The 21258-nt window shown below is 32.8% G+C and overlaps 1 protein-coding gene across 3 annotated transcripts in view; it reads left to right on the top strand.

Annotated features, from left to right (window-relative positions):
• Window positions 1-21258, top strand: part of LOC145269031 (ARF GTPase-activating protein GIT2-like) — a 428028-nt gene that overhangs the window by 364622 nt on the left and 42148 nt on the right. For all 3 annotated transcript variants that reach the window (XM_080124622.1, XM_080124621.1, XM_080124620.1), the window contains one exon: window positions 10283-10407. In XM_080124622.1, coding sequence (XP_079980748.1) covers window positions 10283-10407 — 125 coding nt within the window. The remainder of the gene's footprint in view (window positions 1-10282; window positions 10408-21258) is intronic.

The raw sequence follows: 21258 nt of genomic DNA, 5'->3' as shown, positions 1-21258 counted from the left end.
TCCTTTCCCCATCCATCCAGATTTTGTTTTTATTTTAAGGAAAGAAAATCTATATATCAAACACCATCTTTTTAAAAAAATTTAGCAGATGAAAAAAAAAAAAAAAAAAAAAAATCTGTTTGTTCAATTTTTAGGTAGGAGTTCAGTTTCCTAGGTCAATATCTAACAAATAAAGTCAAGCCAGTCTTTTTTTTTAAGTGATTTATGAATATAACCTCAATATTCAATTGTTTTTCAACATAAAACTCTGTTTTGGATTCGAATAGTTATTTTACCACCATTTCGCCACAGGAAGATGTGAAACAAGGTTGGGAGCTGGGGGATGGAAAAGCCAGCACCAAAAGTTGTGTGCACTCTGGCTGTCAAAAACAATGCCTGAGTAGTGCCAATGTCCTTGCTAGGAGGCGCCTCAGGCGATTATTATGAACACCCATTTTCAAAGCATGAGAAGGTAAAGCTTGGGAGGATGGACCTCCTAGAGCTGCACAGGACTATACCTTAGCCCGACAGATGCAGGGTCATCACTTAAAAATAACCCAGACTCTGTTGGACTGATTGTCAAGGACGTATCCTTAACTTAGTATGAACTATCAAATATTTTTTTCAGATTCCCTTCCAAATTCTTGATTCCGATATGTTTAAAATCTCTAAATATTTTGGTCCTGGATATGACCCTAAACTATATCCGATGGTGAGGCCCCAGCTTGCGGGCTTTGGGGAGTGTGGAGCCACCCTTTAATTGCCATTGCTCCCAGGTCCACTCTGACCCGGAGTGGTAGTACCTGTTAGGGTTCCAACTATGGGTTAAATAGAAACCAACTTGAAAACAACAAATATATTCTATTAAAAAATTTTTCTTCAAAATCTTTGGATTCGGCATTAAATAACCTGAAAAGGGTTGATATGCCGTAAAACAAAAATAATCAATCAATCTAAACATTTTAGCTATAGAATTTTTTTTTTTAAATATCTAAATTTTCGAATTACCATAAAAAATATCTGTGTACCAGGTGGAACAATGTGTTACCCTAGAGAAAACAACACTACAGCTTTATTTTAAAAAATCAATTCAGGTAACTTGATTATGTAATAGAGCTGATATCTATTCAATGTAGCCGCCTTCAGCCTCAATCAATCAATTCAGGTAACTTGATTATGTAATAGAGCTGATATCTATTCAATGTAGCCGTCTTTAGCCGCAATCACCGCCTCGATACAGGTTACGTCTCTACGCAATTCCAAGTCAGGAAAATGAGAAATTTGGTCATACATGGGAATGGGGGGAACGATTTACTGCTTACAGTGAGATGGGCGACACTGGAGACTCATGAAAGAAAGAAAAGGGATAGAAAATTCTAGGATGTTCTCGTGTCGGCAAGCAGAAAACTTGAAGTGTCCAGGTTGTCCAGTGGAGGTCTTCAGTGAAACAGTCGTAGCCTAGGGGGATTCAGTGGACAGAAAGTGAGAGGAGAGAGAGATCTGTCTTCTTTGGTTGTCTAAGCTCCTCTGATGGCTGCTAGACGGTTCCTCCTTAATATTTGAGCCATTTTTATTATTGACATCCGTTATTACTTCTTACCGATTCTTCAGATTTCAATTTTCTCTCATTCCGTTTTCAAAAGTTTTGGAATTAATTCTGGTCAGTATATGGCCGCATCAGTCAGCAAAGGGGCATTAAAAGAGAAAATAGTTTATGGTGACTTTTTTTTTTTTTTTTTTTACACTGGAATCATCACTTATCAAGGCCCAGAGGCCACTCAAGAATAAGGGTTAATGGGTATACATTAGTCAATGTGTTTATAGCGTAGTAAAGATAAGTAATGGGAATTTTTAAATTGGATTACTTGGGGGGGGGGTTCATCAAGAACTTGTTTACATTGGACTTGAAGACAATCAGATTGTAGTCAGCTGGAAAGCACGCAATTGGAAGAGAGTTCCACAAGCATGCAGTTAAATTACAGTTACCTCCCCCTGGCTTTTAAGAATTCTTTAACACTAACCAATACAATAAAACTCTATAATTCGATACATCTTATTTTTCCTTGTAATTATTTTTCTACTCGATAATTTTTTTTTCTCGTAATTTTTGGGAAAGTTTTACTAATTTCGACATGACAAGTAAGTATGTAATCATGTTTTTTTTTTTTTTAATTTTTTTTTTTAACCTAAAATGAATTTTTTGACTTCCCATTACACTGCACAATAAGCAAAAAGCTTTTCCCCAAAATCGAATAAACATTTTTCATGGGTGTTGCTTGTGTTGGGCTAGGGTTATATACTTTAATTTTTATTTTATTCATTTTCACTAATAGAAACCATGGAAATTCCACGGTAGTTTAAAATTTTTAAAACACATTATAAATAGAATAAAGAAAAAATAAAATAAAACAAATAACGAATTTAAAACAATTCTTTTTTTTTAAACCTTTTTGAAGCTAAAAAGAATTCATTTTAAAAATTTAGATTTTTTTTTCGATGAAAACTCGACACGCAACACTGTTTTTTTCCGAATAATTTTTTATATGAAGAAACAGATGTCAATTCACTTGCACATCTTTTTTTTTTACATTTTAAAAATAATTTATAATCAAAAAAACTTACAGTCTCCTCAGCATGACATTTTTTAAATTATAAAATAATTATATAAAATTATAAAACATGGCTGTCTGTTTATGGTTTCAGATAACTAATTTGAAACCATAAACAGACAGCCATGTTTTTGGGGTGTTTTTTATTTTTTTAATTTTTGAAGAGAAAATGGTTTTAATGATTTTTAATTGATAAAGAGCGACTATAAAGGGAGGTAATTCTTTTCTTATCAATTAATGTTAGCGATTATAATTTTTTTTTTTTTTTTTTTGTGATATTGGACGGATGGACAAGTAAATTAATATTTAACACACTTGGAGTGATCTCATTTAGACCCTCTGTTTTACACAAACCGGATATTACACAACATCAATACAGCAGTCCGAATACACTTTTAGCGTAATATGCAAAAAATTAATCATTTATATACCCCCCCCCCAAAAAAAAAAGGCTACAATAATTCCCAACAATACTTAATATTCATCACAACTGGAAATTGATTTGACAGCCAGTCTGCGAAATAAATAAAATAAAAAAAATCAGACAAAGAAAAGCCTCGCTGAACAGTTGTATATGTTTTTTATTTTCATCTCCCTGATGAAGAGATTCTGTTCTCGAAAATTAGGGACATCAACACCTATCATGTTTATGCATTATGTTGGTAAATAAATGTAATATCATTGAAAATTATTTAAAAAAAATTTTTTTCTTATATCGTCATCATTCTTTTATCTACTAACTCGTGTTTCCTATGAACCCCGTTGATATAGCCTTCAAACACAACTCCTTTTACATTACACACAATGCTTCAAGCAAACTACAGCATCGTTCTCTTAATATTTAGATTTTTCAATTTAAAAATTTTTTATTGATTTTCTTTCGCGATGCCATTTTTATTTGCTTATTTGACTTTTTTGCCCTGTAATATTGTTTTGAACGTGTAGATATTTTAACCAAAGTTGAGTCTCGGAAATGGTGTTTAGTTGATAATAATTGGAAAAATAGCCCCCCCCCAAAAAAAAAATCGAATAACATTTTGGTTCTTGTCCAGAACTCCTCCCTATATTAAACAAAACAGAAATTAAAACATCTGTATGATGTATGTAGTTGTGACTGAATGAAATTGTCATATTCCAAAAATCACATAAATTGATCAAGTAGTTTTATTTTTATCTAGTGGAGGACGCCTGGCCTTGCTTGGGAGTAAAATTTTAATTCATGCAGATTTTGTATTATTACAGAGCCAATTCTCTGTTGAATATATATATATATATATATATATATATATATATATATATATATATAGTAATTTATAAAATATATATGGCGATTAAGCTACACTGAATATTCTGCGTTTCATCCAACTATAGGATTCGTCAGGCATAAACCTGACGAATCCTATAGTTGGATGAAATGCAGAATATTCAGTGTAGCTTAATCGCCATATATATTTTATAAATTACTAACTAGCTCTACCTACGTATTGAGCACTTTTGAAGTAAATACTTAAAGTTTACGCATAAATCTATACTTTCGTATATTAAATTTATGCGAATAAATGAAGTAGTTATATATATATATATATATGTATATGTTTTATTTTTTTATTACCGTTTTATCTGTTTGATTACGTATGTTTCAGATATTGGACCATGTTTATGATCTAACAGCCTCGTCAGACCTTACAGAAGTGGTTGTTAGTATTAGGAAGAAGTGTTTTAGAAGTAATACGAAAGAAAAAAAGTGGGGGGTTGAGGTAGGAGATAATAAGGGGGGGAGGGAGATGGGTATTGACAATATTTCAGTTTCCCTTTCTCTTTCCCTCTCTCTCTCTCTCCCTCTCTTTCCCTCTTGCACCTACTTAATATACCTCACCGAACAAGCAAAAGGCAGTTAAAATTTAAAATTGAAACTCTCCCCACCCCTCCTCTCCTTACCCCCTCCCCTTTTTCTTTTATTTACCATCCTCTCTCCACCTCCCCCTCCCTATATCCATATATCTCCACCCACGCCTACCTGAATCTCCTGCCCCCCCCCCACACACACTACAATCTAATGTATCTTAACCCTCAAAACTGAAATATTGTCAATACCCGTCTCCCTCCTCCTTTATTATCTTCTACCCCCCCCCTTTATTTCTCTTTCCCCCACCCTTTTTTTCTTTTGTATTTCTTCTAAAACACTTCTTCCTAATACTAATAACCACGTCTGTAAGGTCTGACGAGGCTGTTAGATCGTAAATATGGTCCAACATCTGAAACATATGTAACCAAACAGATAAAACGGTAAGAAAAAAATAAAACACATTTGCTCTGCAATAGTATTGAGCACTCTCTTCAGGTTTTTACTAATTACCAGTTTTACCAACTATATATATAAATATATATATATAGTACTGATTTCAAGAATTTAATAAAAAAAATTTAACCTCTTAGCCAGTGTCTCCATCATGCAACCGGAAGTCAAGAGCGTTGAAATTAAGCATAGTCAATCCAACGATGACTTGCTAAAATGTTAGCAAAAAACTGCTCAGGCTGAAGGAATGAATGTTTTTGGCCAATTTTTCGATATTTGATTGAGTTTGAAAATGATATCGATCTGGCAAGGATCCATTGCATGTCTAAAGTTTTTGCAGGACATACAAACACACACACATACACATTTTGCCTTTTATATATTAGAAGACTACCGGGTATTCCTGACGTTGCCTGGGTGTTTAGGTTGTGTAATAAGGATCTGGGAAGGGAGGGGGGTCAAAACAACGGTATCAGGGGTGCCCAGGGTTTTGTAGGTTGTGTAGTAAGGAACCCCCCATCCCTAAAAAGAAAAGTTGTAGTAGTGAGGGGGGAAGAATGAAAACAACAGTAGGCAGAGGTGTTTAAAAAACCATAAGACAAGTGTTAGCAGGCAGACTCAAACCTGTCAAAAATGTGAAGGAGAAAAAAAACAAATGTCTCCGGAAGTCAAAAATGTTGAAATTAACCAAAGTCAATCTAACAGTGACGATGACTTGCTAAAATGTCGGCGAAAAAAGCGACCCCCTCCTTGTACAAAACGTTAGTGAGGAATGAATGTTTTTGGCCAATTTTTCGATATTTATTGTTCGAAGCTTCAAAATGATACTGATCTTGTCAGGATCCGTCGCCTCTGTCAAAAATTTTTGCAAGACATACAAACATACACACACACATTTTGCCCTTTATATATATAGACTAGCGTTGCCTGGGTGTTTTGGGGGTGTAAAAAAAAAAAGTTTTGGTAGGAAGGTAAGCTCGAACCCAAAGCCTTGACGCGAAGGTGGAAAAGAAAGGGAACAAAAAAGACTGGTATCTTACCCGCTCAGCCACAAAAGGAGAGGAATGAAAAGCGTTTTAATTTAACGACTAAAAACTTATGTGATAGGTGCGTGAATTTAATGAGGTCAAACATCACGTCATATGGGGAAACTTAACTCTGGCTGCAAGCCAGTATCTGCATTTCTCCCAAGATGTTGGGGAAAACCTCCCCATGAATAGGGGAGTGTCAAAATGAATAGCATTGCTCAAACCTCGTTGCTTTCTGGATGTCCCGAGCACGAGTGTCAGGGAGGTTTATTTTGCTACGGATTCAGTTTCGCTTATGCATGGAAAAGCCAAATAAATATGCGGAAACTAAGAAATACTGCGAAACTATCCTGTAAAAGTCGCCCAGATAAAAGATACACACCACCCCCTTTCGTAAATCGTAGATATTATAATCTATGGAGCATATAAGAAGTTTTAAGAATGAGTGACTCCCATAGAACGCCCTCCCCTCTCCCAGAAAACCTTTGCCGGACATACAGAAAAACACACACACACACACACACACACGCATACATTTTCGCGTTTATATTATAGAATATTTTTATTTTTTTAGGTTTATTTTTTATACATATATTTAGTATTTATCATGTGTTATCCTAAAGTAAAATTTGTTTTGTGCCTGCAAACGTTAACTATTTTGCTTCTGCAGTTTAGTAAATTTTGGGGTCCTTTAGAATTTAACATAGCAAGTTTTTCATTCAGACATAATCTACGCAATCGTCTAAATTCCTACATGTACTGGCCTAATATTTACATGCACGGACACGTACACACATCTACTGTTTTAATTATCTAGACTAGGAAAATTAAGATTTAAGAATAAGCACAGAGGGATGATTTTGAGTCGACAAGGAACGAAGGTTGATAACTCAACAATAATTTAAACTTGTGAGATCCCATTTAACGTTTTAAAAATGATTTTCTTCACAGAAATAAAAACTGTTTGATCAATGTATGTGATTTTTGGTATATGGTCTTTCCATTATGTCATGAGGAGGTACATTATACAGATTTTTCTGTATTTTTGTTTTTTAATATAGTGGGATTTCTAGACAACTTTTAACATTTTTATTGAGGTTGAGGGTGTCGTATACGTCAATTTTATTTTATTTTATTTATTGGTACTCCAGAGCAATACCCGATTTTAAGTTCGCACAAAATGATTTTAAGCTGGAGTCTGTATCGGATATGAGATTTCCTTCATTGCTTAAAAATAAGCACTCAAGCAAGGTATAAAAGGAAATTTGCAAAATACAAGAATATATTTTTCAAAATAAAAAAATAAAAACAATTTTGTAAAAATATTTTCAGCTGAAATAAAATCAAACCACCATTTTTTTTTTTTTTTTTTTTTTTTTTTTTTTTTTTTTCGAGAGATATACAATTCTGAATTTTTTAGATTAGGACTGATTACTTGTTTTGATTGGACTATTGTTTTAATCTTGGGGTTATTCTGATTTTTGGTATTTGTGAAAAAAAAATTGGTTAACAAAGGGGAGGCAACTCTAATAACTATCAGCGGGGGATTATCCCCCTTCCATCGCCAAAATTTTAAGATGGACAGTCCGGCAAATCAAAGAAGCAGCACATCTGCTTAAAAAAAAAAAAAGAAAGAAAAATTACTATGCAGACGAAGCCTAGAGATTAATAGCATTTGTAAGCCTCTAGTTGTAGAAAAAACAAAAATTGTACACACATAAAATTTCGGCATTGGAGGGGAGTTAATCCCCCATGTCGATCTTTTATTAGAGTTGCCTCCCCTTTGCAAACCAATTTTTTTTTTCACACATATGAAACCACAGCTATAAAATAGAGACCAACTTCAAGAATACGAAAATACCTATGGAGCCAGTAACTTTTGTCCTTCCTTTTTCCCAGACAACAACCAACATGTCTGAAGACAGTTGAAAGCCAAACCAACCGAAACGCTACACAGATAAAACTCAAGATGAGAACAATAGTCCGTTCAAAACAACATATATAACGTTTTTGTTATATTTTTTTTTATTTTGAGGAGGGAAATTATAAAATAAGTGGTTGGATTTTATTTTGTATAAAAATATTTGAAAAAATAAATTGTTTTTGGTTTTTCATTATTAAATGTATTTTTTTTTCCCCAGACTTTATTTTACACCAATTTGATTACTTGTTTTTAACCAAAACAGGAAGTCTTTTATATCTGGTACTGATTTGGGCCTGACACCGTTTTCTGTGGACTTCGAGTCCGACATTATTCTGGAGTACATATTTATTTTTATTTATTTATTCTTTCATTTTTTCATTTTTTTTTTTTTTTTTTTTTTTTTTGTGATGAAACTTTTATTTGCTTGTTTGATTTTTATGCTCTGTGAATTTATTGTTTTGAATGTGCAGATATTTCCACCAAAATCCAATTTTGGAAATGGTATCCTCATTGATGTACCCTCCTTTTTTCTTTTTTGCATTGTTGTAATACTCGTACTCCTTGTTATTATTTAAAAATTTATTTAGGTGCTTGTGCAGTATAAATAAATTTCGAACGAGAGCATTTTAAGAAGAAACCCTATTATGCTCTTAACCGTCATGTTGAAATTAGTCAAAATTCCAAAAGTTACAAAAAAAAAAAAATCTGTTCTAAGATTTGCTAGAACGACTTGTAAAAAAATAGATAGAAAAAACGAAAATAGTTATAAAAATAGAAAATAGATATAAAAAACTGATATGATAATAGATATCAGAACAAAAATAGATATAAAAAGCAGATATAAAATAAAAATAGATATATAAAAAACATACAGAAAACATAGATATAAAAACATAAAATAAAAACTATAAAATAGATATGAAACAAAACAGATAAAAATATAGATATTAAAAAAACAAATATTAAAAAACATAGATATTAACGATTCACCATTTTCTATTTTTAAATGGCAGATTTTTATTAAAAGCAAAGGAAATGATTATTCTGCTAAAATCATATACAGGAGTTTTCTACCTTGTTTTTAATTACTCTTCATTAACTAATATGATAAAACTATTTTTTGAATTATATATAATTCAATAAAAATAATAAAAAATTTATTGTATTATATAAAAATAAAAAAAGATATAAAATTATATAAATTAACAAATATATATAAATTACATAAATTATGTATATATATATATATATATATATATATATATATAAAGTATAAAATTATATAAAAATTAACAATTATATAAAATAAAATTGTATACTTACATATAAAATTATATAAAATAGAATTATATAATAATTATATAATCATATAAATTAATAAAAAAATTATGGAATTATATAAAATAACAATTACATAGCATTATACAAAATTATAACAAAGTATAAAGCATAAAAATATATAATATATAAATTATATAAAAATTATAAAATAAAAATCTTTTTGACTTATATAAATTATATAAACTTGTATATTATATATAAAGTATGATATAGAATTTGATTATATAAAAATTATAATTCTACAAAATATTTTAAAAATAGTAAAAATTTCATCGAATTATATAAATATTAAATTATATAAAATAAAAAAAAATTGTATAATATTTAATTATATAAAATGTAAAACTTATCAAATTACATAAATAAAAAATTATATAAACTTATATATAAAATGTATAATGATATAAATTTAATTTCGTAAATATAAAATATAATTATATAAATTATAATAAAAAATTTTTTATTGCATTATATAAAGCAATAAAAAATTATAAAATGATAAAAAATATTGTATACTGTAAAAATGAGGTAAAATTATATAAAAATTACGTAATTATATAAGATAATAAAAAATAATAAAAATTTTATTCAACTGATATAAAATGATAGATATATACTTACATATAAAAATTATATGAAATATAATTAGGTAAAAAATAAAATTATCGGATTATATAAAATAAAAAAATTATACAAAGTTATATAAAATTTTATAATTATATATTAAGTATAAAAATATGAGTATATAATCATATAAAAATTATATAATCATAAAAAAATTAAAAAGTATATAAATAATAAAAATATTATATAATTCTTTATAAAAATTATATAAAATAACAAATTTATATAAAAAAAATTTAAAAATGGTATAATTATATATGAAATTCATAAATTTTGTTTTTAGTCATAATTATTTTTCTACTAAATCATTTTCGTAAATTTTTGAATTTTTTTTTTTTTTTTTTACAAATTTCGACATGACAAGTAAGTACATAATAGTGTTTTTACTGTGAATGCATTTATTTGAAATTGAGTTATACTACACAAGCACCTTTATTTATTCTGATCTAATATTATGATTTTGTTTGCTTCTTTTGCCTAGACCGGTGTAAAAAACTGCTTGAGTGGCTCTCCGAGCCCGGTACACAGCACGGTGACTAGTGGGGGTGAGGATTGTGACTTTGAAAATGCCAGTAATGCTAGTGGTAGTCGGAAGAACTCCCAAGGGTTAGTAGCTCTACTTTAACAAAAAAAAAAAAATAATAATAATAATAAATAAAAATATTTTTTTAATTTTTTTTTATTTATTTATTTATTTATTTATTTATTTATTTATTGGCGACAGATGGTGCAACGTATCAGCCAGAGTATAAATAATTATGAATTGATAATAATTCCAGTTAAAAAAAAAAAAAAAATACTGACGGTGCAACAGACGCACACACATGCACCCCAAAAAAAACAAAAAAACGTGGGGTTGTTAATAAAACCTGTGGGGAAGATGGAAGGACATGGCCTTCTCTCTCCAACGTACACGACGCAAGAGATAACAAGACTAGATGGATGTACTGTTTGTGCAAAAAAAAAAAAAAAAAAGGAGATGACCTGGTGTTGGTGTGTGGGTCTGTGCATGTGTTTGTTGTTGTTATGCTGTAGTCATAGTAATATAGCAGATGAAAGTAGACGAGCGAGTAAGAGGGGGGGGCGGTCCTTTTTTTTTTTTTTTTCACATGGAGGTCACCACTTATCAAGGCCCGGAAGCCACTCGGGGATAAGGGTTATTGCATGTACAGTGGGATAGTGTTGTAGTAATCGTTAGTATTGGAGATTTGATAAAGTGTCTTAGTCAAGGGGGCGGTTCACAGGAATTTGTTTATGTTGGACTTGAAGACATCCAAGTTGTAGTCAGGTGGGAAACAGGCAAACGGAAGAAAGAAGCTTTGTTTATGGAATCTACGTTTTGGTTTATGCACAGGGGAAAACTATTAACAGTGGCTTTCAGCTAGACAGGTGTTTATCGTGAAAGATTGGCGAGGGGGGGGCAGAGATTGGAGCTCAGACGAGCACTTGCAATGGAAATAACTGACTTAGCTCATGTGCGTTCATACGTTGTAGAAAAGGGAAGATGATAAACCACTAGAGGATGTTGCCGCTGCTCACTGTGCAGTGCCTGCTTGGCCCTTCTCCTCTGAAGCGTCTACCTTGCTTTCATTTCATTACTACTAAATAAATCTGGGTGGAGAAATTCAAGGCGGATCCCACGTTATCAGAATAAATACGGTTAAAAAAAAAGAAAAAAGGTGCTTATGCTATTTTAAAATAGTTTTTCAAGTTAAATTCAAGTTTCACAATATCTTTTTTTTTTTTTTTTTTTTTTTTTTTTTTTTTTTTATAAATTGTTACATAGAATACAGAATAGTTACATACAGAATAGTTACAAAATACCATCCCCATGTTAAGAATGGCCTTCAAAAAACTTATTATTTCAGCACATTAACAAAAGCGCTCAAGTGCCAAAAAAAAACATTTTATGAATTTTTTTTTAGATTAGGATTGATATTTTGGATTATTTGAACTGTTATTCTCACAACGTTTCGGCCAATGTAACCTCCGACCTTCTTCAGTTGTATCTTGTCAAACTTGAGTCTTCGTTTTGAACACTTTAGGACCTGTGGCGCAGTGGATAAAGTACTTGATAATGTTGTTGTTGCAACTTTAAAAACTTGCCAAAAAGTGTTATGGCGGGCTGGAACAAGAACACCCCCCCCCCCCCGGGCAACCTAAAATTTTAACCAATATTCTGCAGTTTTTTTTTTTTTTTTTTTTTACGGCTTAACTCAACGTAGTATAAACACTCCAACCTCCATATGTTAAAAACGGCTTTCAGAATAAACACTCCCCAACCTCGAAAACTATATTACAAACTATTAACTACTACTATAAAAATTATTAGGGGTGAGAGTCTGCCAGTGTTATGCTATCGAATATATTAGGAAGGGGGGGGGAGAAAAAATGTGTTTATCGGCAGAGCAATGGATAGGACATGGTTCACAAAGGAACGCATCCATCCATCCATAGCGTCCGCAGTTGAGATTGAACTCACTACACAAGTTTGTAGTGTAATTCAAATCTTGTCAGTAGCTGAATACTTGATGCTTTGTTCTTATCTAGAGTTCCCCCCGTTTTTGGAGAGCTGGATTTTCTCCACATTAAAAACTGGCCTTGTGTCTAACTCTGCCCTCTTGGGGAGGCAGGTAAATAGGAACACAATCAAATACTTTATCCACTGCGCCACAGGTCCTTAAGTGCTCGAAAGAAAGATTCAACATGATACAACTGAAGAAGGTCGAAGGTTACATTGGTCGAAACGTTGTGAAATTTACACTAGTCAGAATAATCCAAATAATATGCAAAAAAAAAAAGAAAAAAAAAAAAGAAAAAAAAAAAAAGAAAACTTATTTATTTTCTAATGTTGTTTGATTTCTCAATTTTGGTTTAGTTTTATGATGGTAGTTTTATATATATATATATATATATATATAAAATTGTTTTGGTTTGTTTGATAAGCACAAATAAACCGTAATGCTCTATTTTCTGTACATATGAAGAAGGCCAAAGGTTATATCCGCCGAAACAAAAAATAGTCTACATATGATCCAAATGATATGAAAAGAAAACAAACTTATTTCATTTTTAAATGCTGTTAAATTTTTCCATTTCGATTTAATTTCACGATAGTAGCTTGAGATATATATATATATACACACAATGGGCCCCAACTCTAATTAGGCCCCGTTTCTTAGTGTTTTGTCCGAATGAAATGAAACTTTGGTCATAACTAGTTTATTATATTCAAAACATCATATCAAAACACTAGGGTCTTTCGCCTTTTTTTTCTCCGTTCTACAGCATATGTTCTAGATGGCCTTCATTTAGCTCTTGTTTTTTTGGGGTCACCTGTGTGTATATATATATATATATATATATATGAAATAAAATGGAGGTGGAAGGACCTGGATACTCAGTATCCAGGTCCTTCCACCTCCATTTTATTTCATATCGTCGGATTTAATCCAGCTCAACAATCATATATATATATATATATATATATATAAAATTGTTTCCGCTTGTGTATAAACACAAATAAACCGTAATACTCTATTTTCTGTTGGTTTTGGGGAGCTGAGGATCTGAAATTCTGTGTAGATTCCCAAGTTTGACAATGTACACTTGAAGAAGGCCAAAGGGTATTTCTGCCGAAACAAAATTAGTCTATATAATCCAAATAATATGAAAAAAAACCCCAAAAAACCCCTTATTTTCTAATTTGTTAAATTTCTTAATTTCGATTTAATTTCACAAAAAAAAAAATTGTTTTCGTTCGTGTAAGAAGCACAAGCGTAATTTTTTTAATTTTCTATTTTATTCGATTTTCAATTCAAAGTGGTAAAGAATTTTGTAAAAAGAAATTTCATGTCTAGGCAGCCGTGCTTTTTTTTTTTTTTTTTTTCATCTCAAACAAGGCAAGTTGCTATTGGTGCATAAGGGAGTACTGTGATAGAGCTCAGATTTAAAGAGGGGCAATCTGTCTGGGAAGTTGAACAGCAAGATGTTTGTTCACATTACATTTATATTTCTGCATGTTGGTACAGCCAGGGAGACAAGGAATGGGGGGGAGGTTCTAAAGGTGAGGAAAGAAGCTATCATAGTAGAAATATTTCCAGCATCTAGAGTTTGCTACATTGCATCACCACATTATCAAGGCCAAGAGGCCACTCGAGGATAAGGGTTAAAGAGTGTACAGTAGAAATTGGACAATATAGTAATCGTTAGTAATGGAAATTCGGTAAATTTTTTTTAACTTATATGGAACGGCTCATCAAGAACTTATTTACGTTAGACTTGAACACAACCATATTGTAGTCTGTTGAAGACTGTTCCACAGGCGTGCAGTTCTAAGAAAGAAGCTTTGTTCATGGAATCTACGTTTAGGTTTAGGCACAGATAAAGAGTGGGGGGAATTATTGATAGTGTTTACAGCTAGACGAGTGTTTCTTGTGAAAGTTTGGCGAGGGGGGGCCATAGACTGAAGCTCAGTCGAACACTTTCCATGAAAATAACGATACATCAGAGACAAACTCGCAACATCTCTTCTGTGAGAAAGAGGTTGCAGGGAAGAGAAAAGGACATCTCCTGCGAGGCTACAAAGTCTATTTTGAACTCTATCAAGGCAGGACAAGTCCTTTCTAGCAGCTCCTGCCCAGATGTGGCAACAGTATTCCATCCTTGGACGTACCTGGCTCTTATATAGCTAGAGAATTGCATCATTTTTTTTTTTTTTTTTTTTTTTTTAATAATTTTAATGAGTATACTTGCAATAAGTTTATTAGAACACATTCTGTGGAAGTACTTATAAAATAAACACAAGGATGAAACACTGTAGCAATGTGACATTACCTCTCAAAAAAAAAAAACTGTATTAATATGATGCATAGTGCACTATAAATTGAGGTTGATCTTGGATGTAGGAGGCTTCTATTGGGGACATAAATTGCAGGGATACTATGTAGGGAGTTGAGCAGCAAGATGTCTGTTCACATTACACTTGAACTTCTGCATGCCAGTACAGTTGGAAAAGCAGGAACCCGGAAGGGAGTTCCAAAGTCTAGCAGTTCTGGGGGAAGAAAGTATTGGTATAGAAGGCTTTCTTACAACTAGGGATCTCTACTGTGAAGGGGTGAAATTTTGCTTCTTGTCGGGTTTGTCAGGAGGTATTTACGTCAAAGAGGTACAAGGGCTTGTAGTTCGTCGGAGCATCAACCATTAAAATACTTGTAAAACATGCATAGGGATGCAACATTTCGTCGATTGGACAGTGGTTGAAGCTTTGATGACAGTTCAGGACCTTTTGAACCCTGTCCAAGAGCGAGAGACTAGTAGCAGATGCGCCAGCCCAAATGTGATAACAGTACTCCATACATGGGCGAATGGTGGCCTTTTAGAGGTGCAGGATACTTTCAGGCCTAAGTAGCTTTCTAGCACGGTAGAGAGAGCCTACCTTCCTTGCAGCGGCCTTGATTCTATTTTTGTATTGCTATATGTTATCATTATTTAGTTCTGCTAATATTACGGATCTTGATTTTTCTCATCAGTTAGTGCGGCATGATCACGTCTGTTCTTTACAACCCCCCTCATCCCTTTCACAGAAGTGGTATTACTAGTTTTTCTCTGCTCTATTGCAATTTTCATAGAAGCTGCTCAACTTAGCTTCAATCTGTGGTTCTTTCCAGTAAGACATTAACTCAAAAAAGAACTCCTCGTCTCCCAATATTAAAAAACAAAATTAAAGAAAAACCTGCATGGATATATGTGGTCATGACGGAAAGAAAATATCACATTCCAAAAACCATGTAAATTGATTAAGTAGTTTTATTTCTATGTAAATAAAATAATTTTTAAGTGATGGGAATTCCAACGATATACTATCTCATCAGTCAGTTCTTTGTAGTCCCTTCTCACAGAAGTGACATTACTAGTTTTTCTTTGCTCTATCACAATTTTTATGGAAACTGCTCGACTCGGCTCCAATCTGTGGGTCCTTTCAATAAGACATTCACAAAGAACTTGCCTGCCATAACAAAAGAAACGTGAAACATGCATGGTCTCCCGTGAGTGCACAATGAACGAGGCATAAAAATAATGACAGTTTCAACACCCCCCCCCCATTTAGCCCCCAAAAGTCCCCAGGGGATGTCAAATCCTGGTTAAAATGAACAAACGTTACAGTTTTAGGCATTAACGTATGTAAATTTGAGTTCTGCACCATGCAAAAAAAGAAATTACTAAGTCCATCATTTGCCCCCCCCTACACATACACACCCACACACCCACTTAGCCCCAAAAGTCCCAAAGGCCGTAACATATTTAAATTTGAGTTCAGCACCATGCAAAACTGCTAAATAGGCATACACAGAAAATTTTGGACAAATATGGTAAAATAGTCCCAAAAATGGAGTGTTTTTATTAGCCCTTAAAGAGCCCCTGGGGCACACCCAAGAGTTATCGCGAAATATAAATAAACAAAATTATATAGAAATCACTTAGTTTTCAGAAAGTTTTATAAAAATCCAAGGCATCAATTTTTTTTTTAATAAGCACAAAGGTGTCAATTTTAGTCATTTTAACCCGTAAGGTACCCCTGAGGGGGCAACCGGAGATTTCCCAGAAAATCTATTGTTACTTTTTTACTCATACCATGTTGAATGTTTGTGCAAAAATTCCCAGGCTTAGTTATTGAGAAAAGTGCGGACAGACAAACGGACAAGGATGAATTTACAGGTACACCATGTTTTTGTCGGGGGACAAAAAAAAAAAAGGCTTTCCTGTCTACTTCCATGTTTTTTGTGATAGATTTACAGTGCTTGTACAGAATTCACCCTATGTTTAAAAACAAAAATAAAGAAAAATCTGCATGATGTATGTGTCCGTGATGGAAAGAAAATATCACATTCCAAAAATTATGTAAATTGATAAAGTAGTTTTATTTTCATAAATAAAATAATTTTTAAGCAATTAATGGGAATTCATAGACATTACAACAAAATATTGTAAGTTTGAATTATTGTTGAGTTACTACCTCGTTATTTTTTATTAATTTTTTTTAGACTACTTAAATATAACGTTGTGAGACAGTTGCTCCTCAGTTAGCTATAAAATTTGATTGTCATATCTATATATCACAATCTCGTTGACACACCGGTTCTTGCCGGATCACTGAAGTTAAGCAACAATGAGCCTAGTCGGTACTAGATGGGTGACCATTTGGGAAGGGTAGGCACTGTCTGTACCACAATGAGTTGTAGAAATTTCTAGGTTGGTATCTGGGGGGCGGGTATAACTCACAGGAGATACATCCCTGAATCAAAACAGAAAGCAACGTGGAATTACCGTCTTTATTTGTCTTCCTGAGATTATCATGGCTCTACAATTTGGAGTGCCGTGGTCGGCGACGCTATTAAAAAAACAGCAAGACCGCTGGCCTGCTCGTAAGTCGTGATCTTTTTCTTCTTCTGTCTTCTGGTACTTAAATAAATTCAAACCTATTTCCATTACTACGTCATGGTGGCCGAGATGTTAACGTCGCAGGTTTTATTTTTTTTTTTTTCTTCACACTTTATTTTCCAACTTCGCTTCAAGGCTCCGGGTTCAATCCTTACTTACCAACCAAAACTATTTTTTTTTTTTTTTAAACTCCCCCAACCCCACCCCACCCAGAAACAAACACCCAGGCAACGATTTTTTATTATTACTTTGTTTTGATTTACCCGAAACCACACACCTCGAAACACCCGGGGTACCCCGCGTTAGTAGTAGATATGTTTGATATTTATCGAATGAATTTCTGCACAAAATATATCTAAGAACATTGCCGGAGATATGAATTAGAGTTGTGTGAAATTTTCAAATCACGATGAAAAGCAACACTTCTGGAGATTACCATTACATTACAATTTGGAGGGCCGTGGCCGGCGACGCTGTTAAAACAACAGGGCTGCTGGATGCATGCATCTATATCTATAAAAGTAAGATTGTGTGTGTGTGTTTGTGTGAGAACAACTCTCGCAACCTATATATGTATGATTTTTGATCTACGGACTTGAATATTGGTATATAGGGTATTCAGACACATGGAAAACTTTTTAATCAATTTTCATTCGGAAAAAAGGGCTGCTAAGTGATCAAAATTGAAAAAAAAAAATGGTACTGGGGGGGGGGGAGCAGCGGATTTTTATCTGTTTCCGACTGTTTCACAACTGCACATGCACGAATCGCTCACATGACAGATTCCTTATGTTAAGAATAAGTAGGTTTGAAAACACTTTGTAAAGATCATGTCAAGCTGGCCGAATGGTTATCATACTTAACTGTCTTTAGGTTTTGGTTTCAATCTCAGCTCAAGTATTTGTTATTTACTTACAAGAAGTGAACTGTTTAGAAAAAAAAACATAATACTTGCATGTACATGTTTCAGTTTCTTTCCGTTTTTTTTTTTTTTTTTAAATATGGAAAATGTCTTGAAAAGGCATGAAAAATCGTATTCTTTATGTCCAGTAAAAATCTGTGTTGAAATATTGAAAACAAAATCAAAGTAAATACTATTAAATTATTTTTTTTAATTATTAATAAAAAAAATTTTTTTTTTTAAATCTTGAAAATAAAATTGAAATACATTATTCTGAAATTGCATAGTATTATCTTGGATACAAGAGTTATGTCCCTTTTATCACAAAACTATCTGTTTTCCATATAATATCGGGTAGTTTTGTGATAAAGGGACGTAACTCTGGTTTCCACAATATTGATAATTAAAACTTCTAAAGTAAAACGAACAAAGCATAGACCAATCTACAAAGGGTAAAATAACATTTAATTGCACTTGGTTGGCCAAATATAAATGGGTGAGGGAATATAAATATGATTATTGATAAGCATATTGTTTTTTGTCCAAATTATAAGTGGGTTGGGAATGTAAGCAGACATTGTTTTGTATGTAAATGAAAATGACTTTTCCTGTTGTCGATTAAGTTTTTTTGGTTTATTATATCACTAGCATTTCAGCCCGGCATTGCCCGGGTGTTTGGAAGTGTGTGCTGAGCAAAAAAAAAAAAAAAAAAAAAAAAACGGTCACTTTTTAAAAATTTGACCCCTATTATGACCTTTTGAGATTTATTGTTTTGGGTTCAAATTGGGTTATTAAGTTAGATCCATGTTAAAGGAACCTATATCTAAAATTTCAAGTGTTTAGACCCCAAATTGTGGGAGGAGTTGGGTAGAGTTCTCAAAGGTGAAATCGTTGAATTTTGACCCCTTTACAGCCAGATTTTTGGCCGAAAACCGATCACATCGATTTTCCCAAATCTCAGTACCCTGTATATCAAATTTCGAGTCTGTAGATTGAAAATTGACAAAGTTATTGCGAAGGAAAATGTACACACACGTTCGCTTTTATAGATATATAGATTGTTTAGATATCAAATTTTGTTTTGAAAACTTGAATTTTGTCTGGAGAAGGCATTGAAAAAACTTTAAAAATCCTTGAAAAGTTCTTGAAAATGGAAAATCTTTTATATATGTAGAAATAGGCAATATCACTACAATTAATAATATTATTTAACCTGTAGCTGGAGAGGAAGCAAAGAGAAGGAAGGTATATATTTGTACTTTGTCCTTTTATTTTTTATATTTTGACTGGCTTTGTTCGCTTTTAACGCGTATAATCTCTACTTGTTGCACATGATCGTAGTCTCCAAGATTAATTCTGTCCAAATTTCATTGTTTAAAATCCTTGCTGATGGTCTGCGTCCAAGATTGCTTGGGTTGTCTGGTTTTCCTCCGTCCCACTTGCAGGAAATCTCGACAGTGCTATCAGATCAGGCTGTCCGAAGATACTGGCTTCCTTACCAAGCATGTTGTTTTTCTTTTTTTGGTTTTTCGCTTTGCAAAACTCAATCATGTCTTGCAAGGTTAAGCACAACTATCTTTCTTTAAAAAAAAAAATAAATAAACAACAAAAGTCAAACATAAGTAAATAATTGAACTTGAAGCATAAAAAAAACTTTTACCAAAATGACCGGATTTGATATTAAAAAAAACTTGAAATGGTTGATATGCCATAAAAACAAATCAACCAAATGCCATGGATAAATATTTGGAGATTTAAAGAACTTGAAGCGTGAAAACTTTTGTCAACACGACAACTGAAAAACTGAGCAAGAGTTAATATTCCTTAAAACAAAACAACTAAACCAAACACCACGAATAAATATTTGAAAATATAAAGACTTGAGGCATAAAAAAAACTTTTACCAAAATAATCGAAATGATTACAAAAATTCCCGTTGTGCCCCCAGAGGCTCAAGAGGTAAAAAAAAAAATGCCCCAAAATGTCCAAAAATGACACATTTTGCCACATGACTTTTGATCCATCCATTAGATTTTTCTTATTAAACTTGGCCAAAATGTGGAGCCCCTTGTTCTTAATATAAATCTAGTATGGGTGACCCTGGCAAAATTCTGGTTCGCGTCCCCGGGGATTTTTAGTGCTAAAAACGCCTCTTTTTGTGGCTCTTTTTTTCATATTTCTCAATAAAAACTTGATATGTCTGACTATATAGTGGTTTTTCACCGTGGTCAACTCAAATATACATGTGTTAAGGCCTGAAACTGCACCGTTATCCATTTACACTGGGATTCAACATCCCCAGGGGCTAAAAAAAAAATCAAAAGTGCCCCAAAATGACCAAAAATTGCACTTTTTGCCCCATAGTGTTTGATCCATCCATTAGATTTTCCTGAAACTTGGTCAAAATGTGGAGGCGATTGTTCTTAATATAAATTCAGTATGGGTGACCCTGGCAAGATTCTGGTTCGCATCCCTCTGCGACTTTTAGGGCTACAAAAACATGCCTTTTTAGAGCTCTTTTTTTCATATTACTCAAGAACTTGATATCTATGGCTATATAGTAGTTTCCCATGGTGCTGAATTCAAATATACATGTCTTAAGGCGTGAAACTGCATCGTTTGTCCATTTTCACTAGAATTCGGGATTCCCAGGAGCTCAAAACGGGGTCACAAATGCCCCAAAATTGCAAACTTTTGCTCCATCCATTATATTTTTCTGAAACTTGGCGGAAATGTGAAGGCAACATTGGCTCTTCACACTTCTCGCATTCATCATTTCTTCATTATTTTTTTGTGGGGTCATGCAGCACCAGAGGGGGACCATGCACGTATGGCTTGTTGATTTTGAAATCACTAGCAGACCATCTAGCATTGCCTGGTTACAAAATATGCATAAATATTAAATTTTCATTCATGTAGATTTCTTACTAATTATTATATTTTATTCAATATATAATTCTTATTTAATCTATATATATATATATATATCAAAACGAAAATGTGTGTTTGTGTGTGTGCACATTTTTGTGTATGTCCGCAAAAGGCTTTTTTCGTCGGCCTTCTCGGTCGGCTCACTCCTTAAAACTTTTTATATCCCGTCTAAATCGTAATATAAA

This window comes from Euprymna scolopes, chromosome 45 (assembly GCF_053919585.1).
Source record: "Euprymna scolopes isolate OS-2025 chromosome 45, ASM5391958v1, whole genome shotgun sequence".
Taxonomy (NCBI): Eukaryota; Metazoa; Mollusca; class Cephalopoda; order Sepiida; family Sepiolidae; genus Euprymna; species Euprymna scolopes.
The sequence above is the reverse complement of the archived record's forward strand: the minus strand, read 5'-3'. Positions and strand labels throughout refer to the sequence as shown.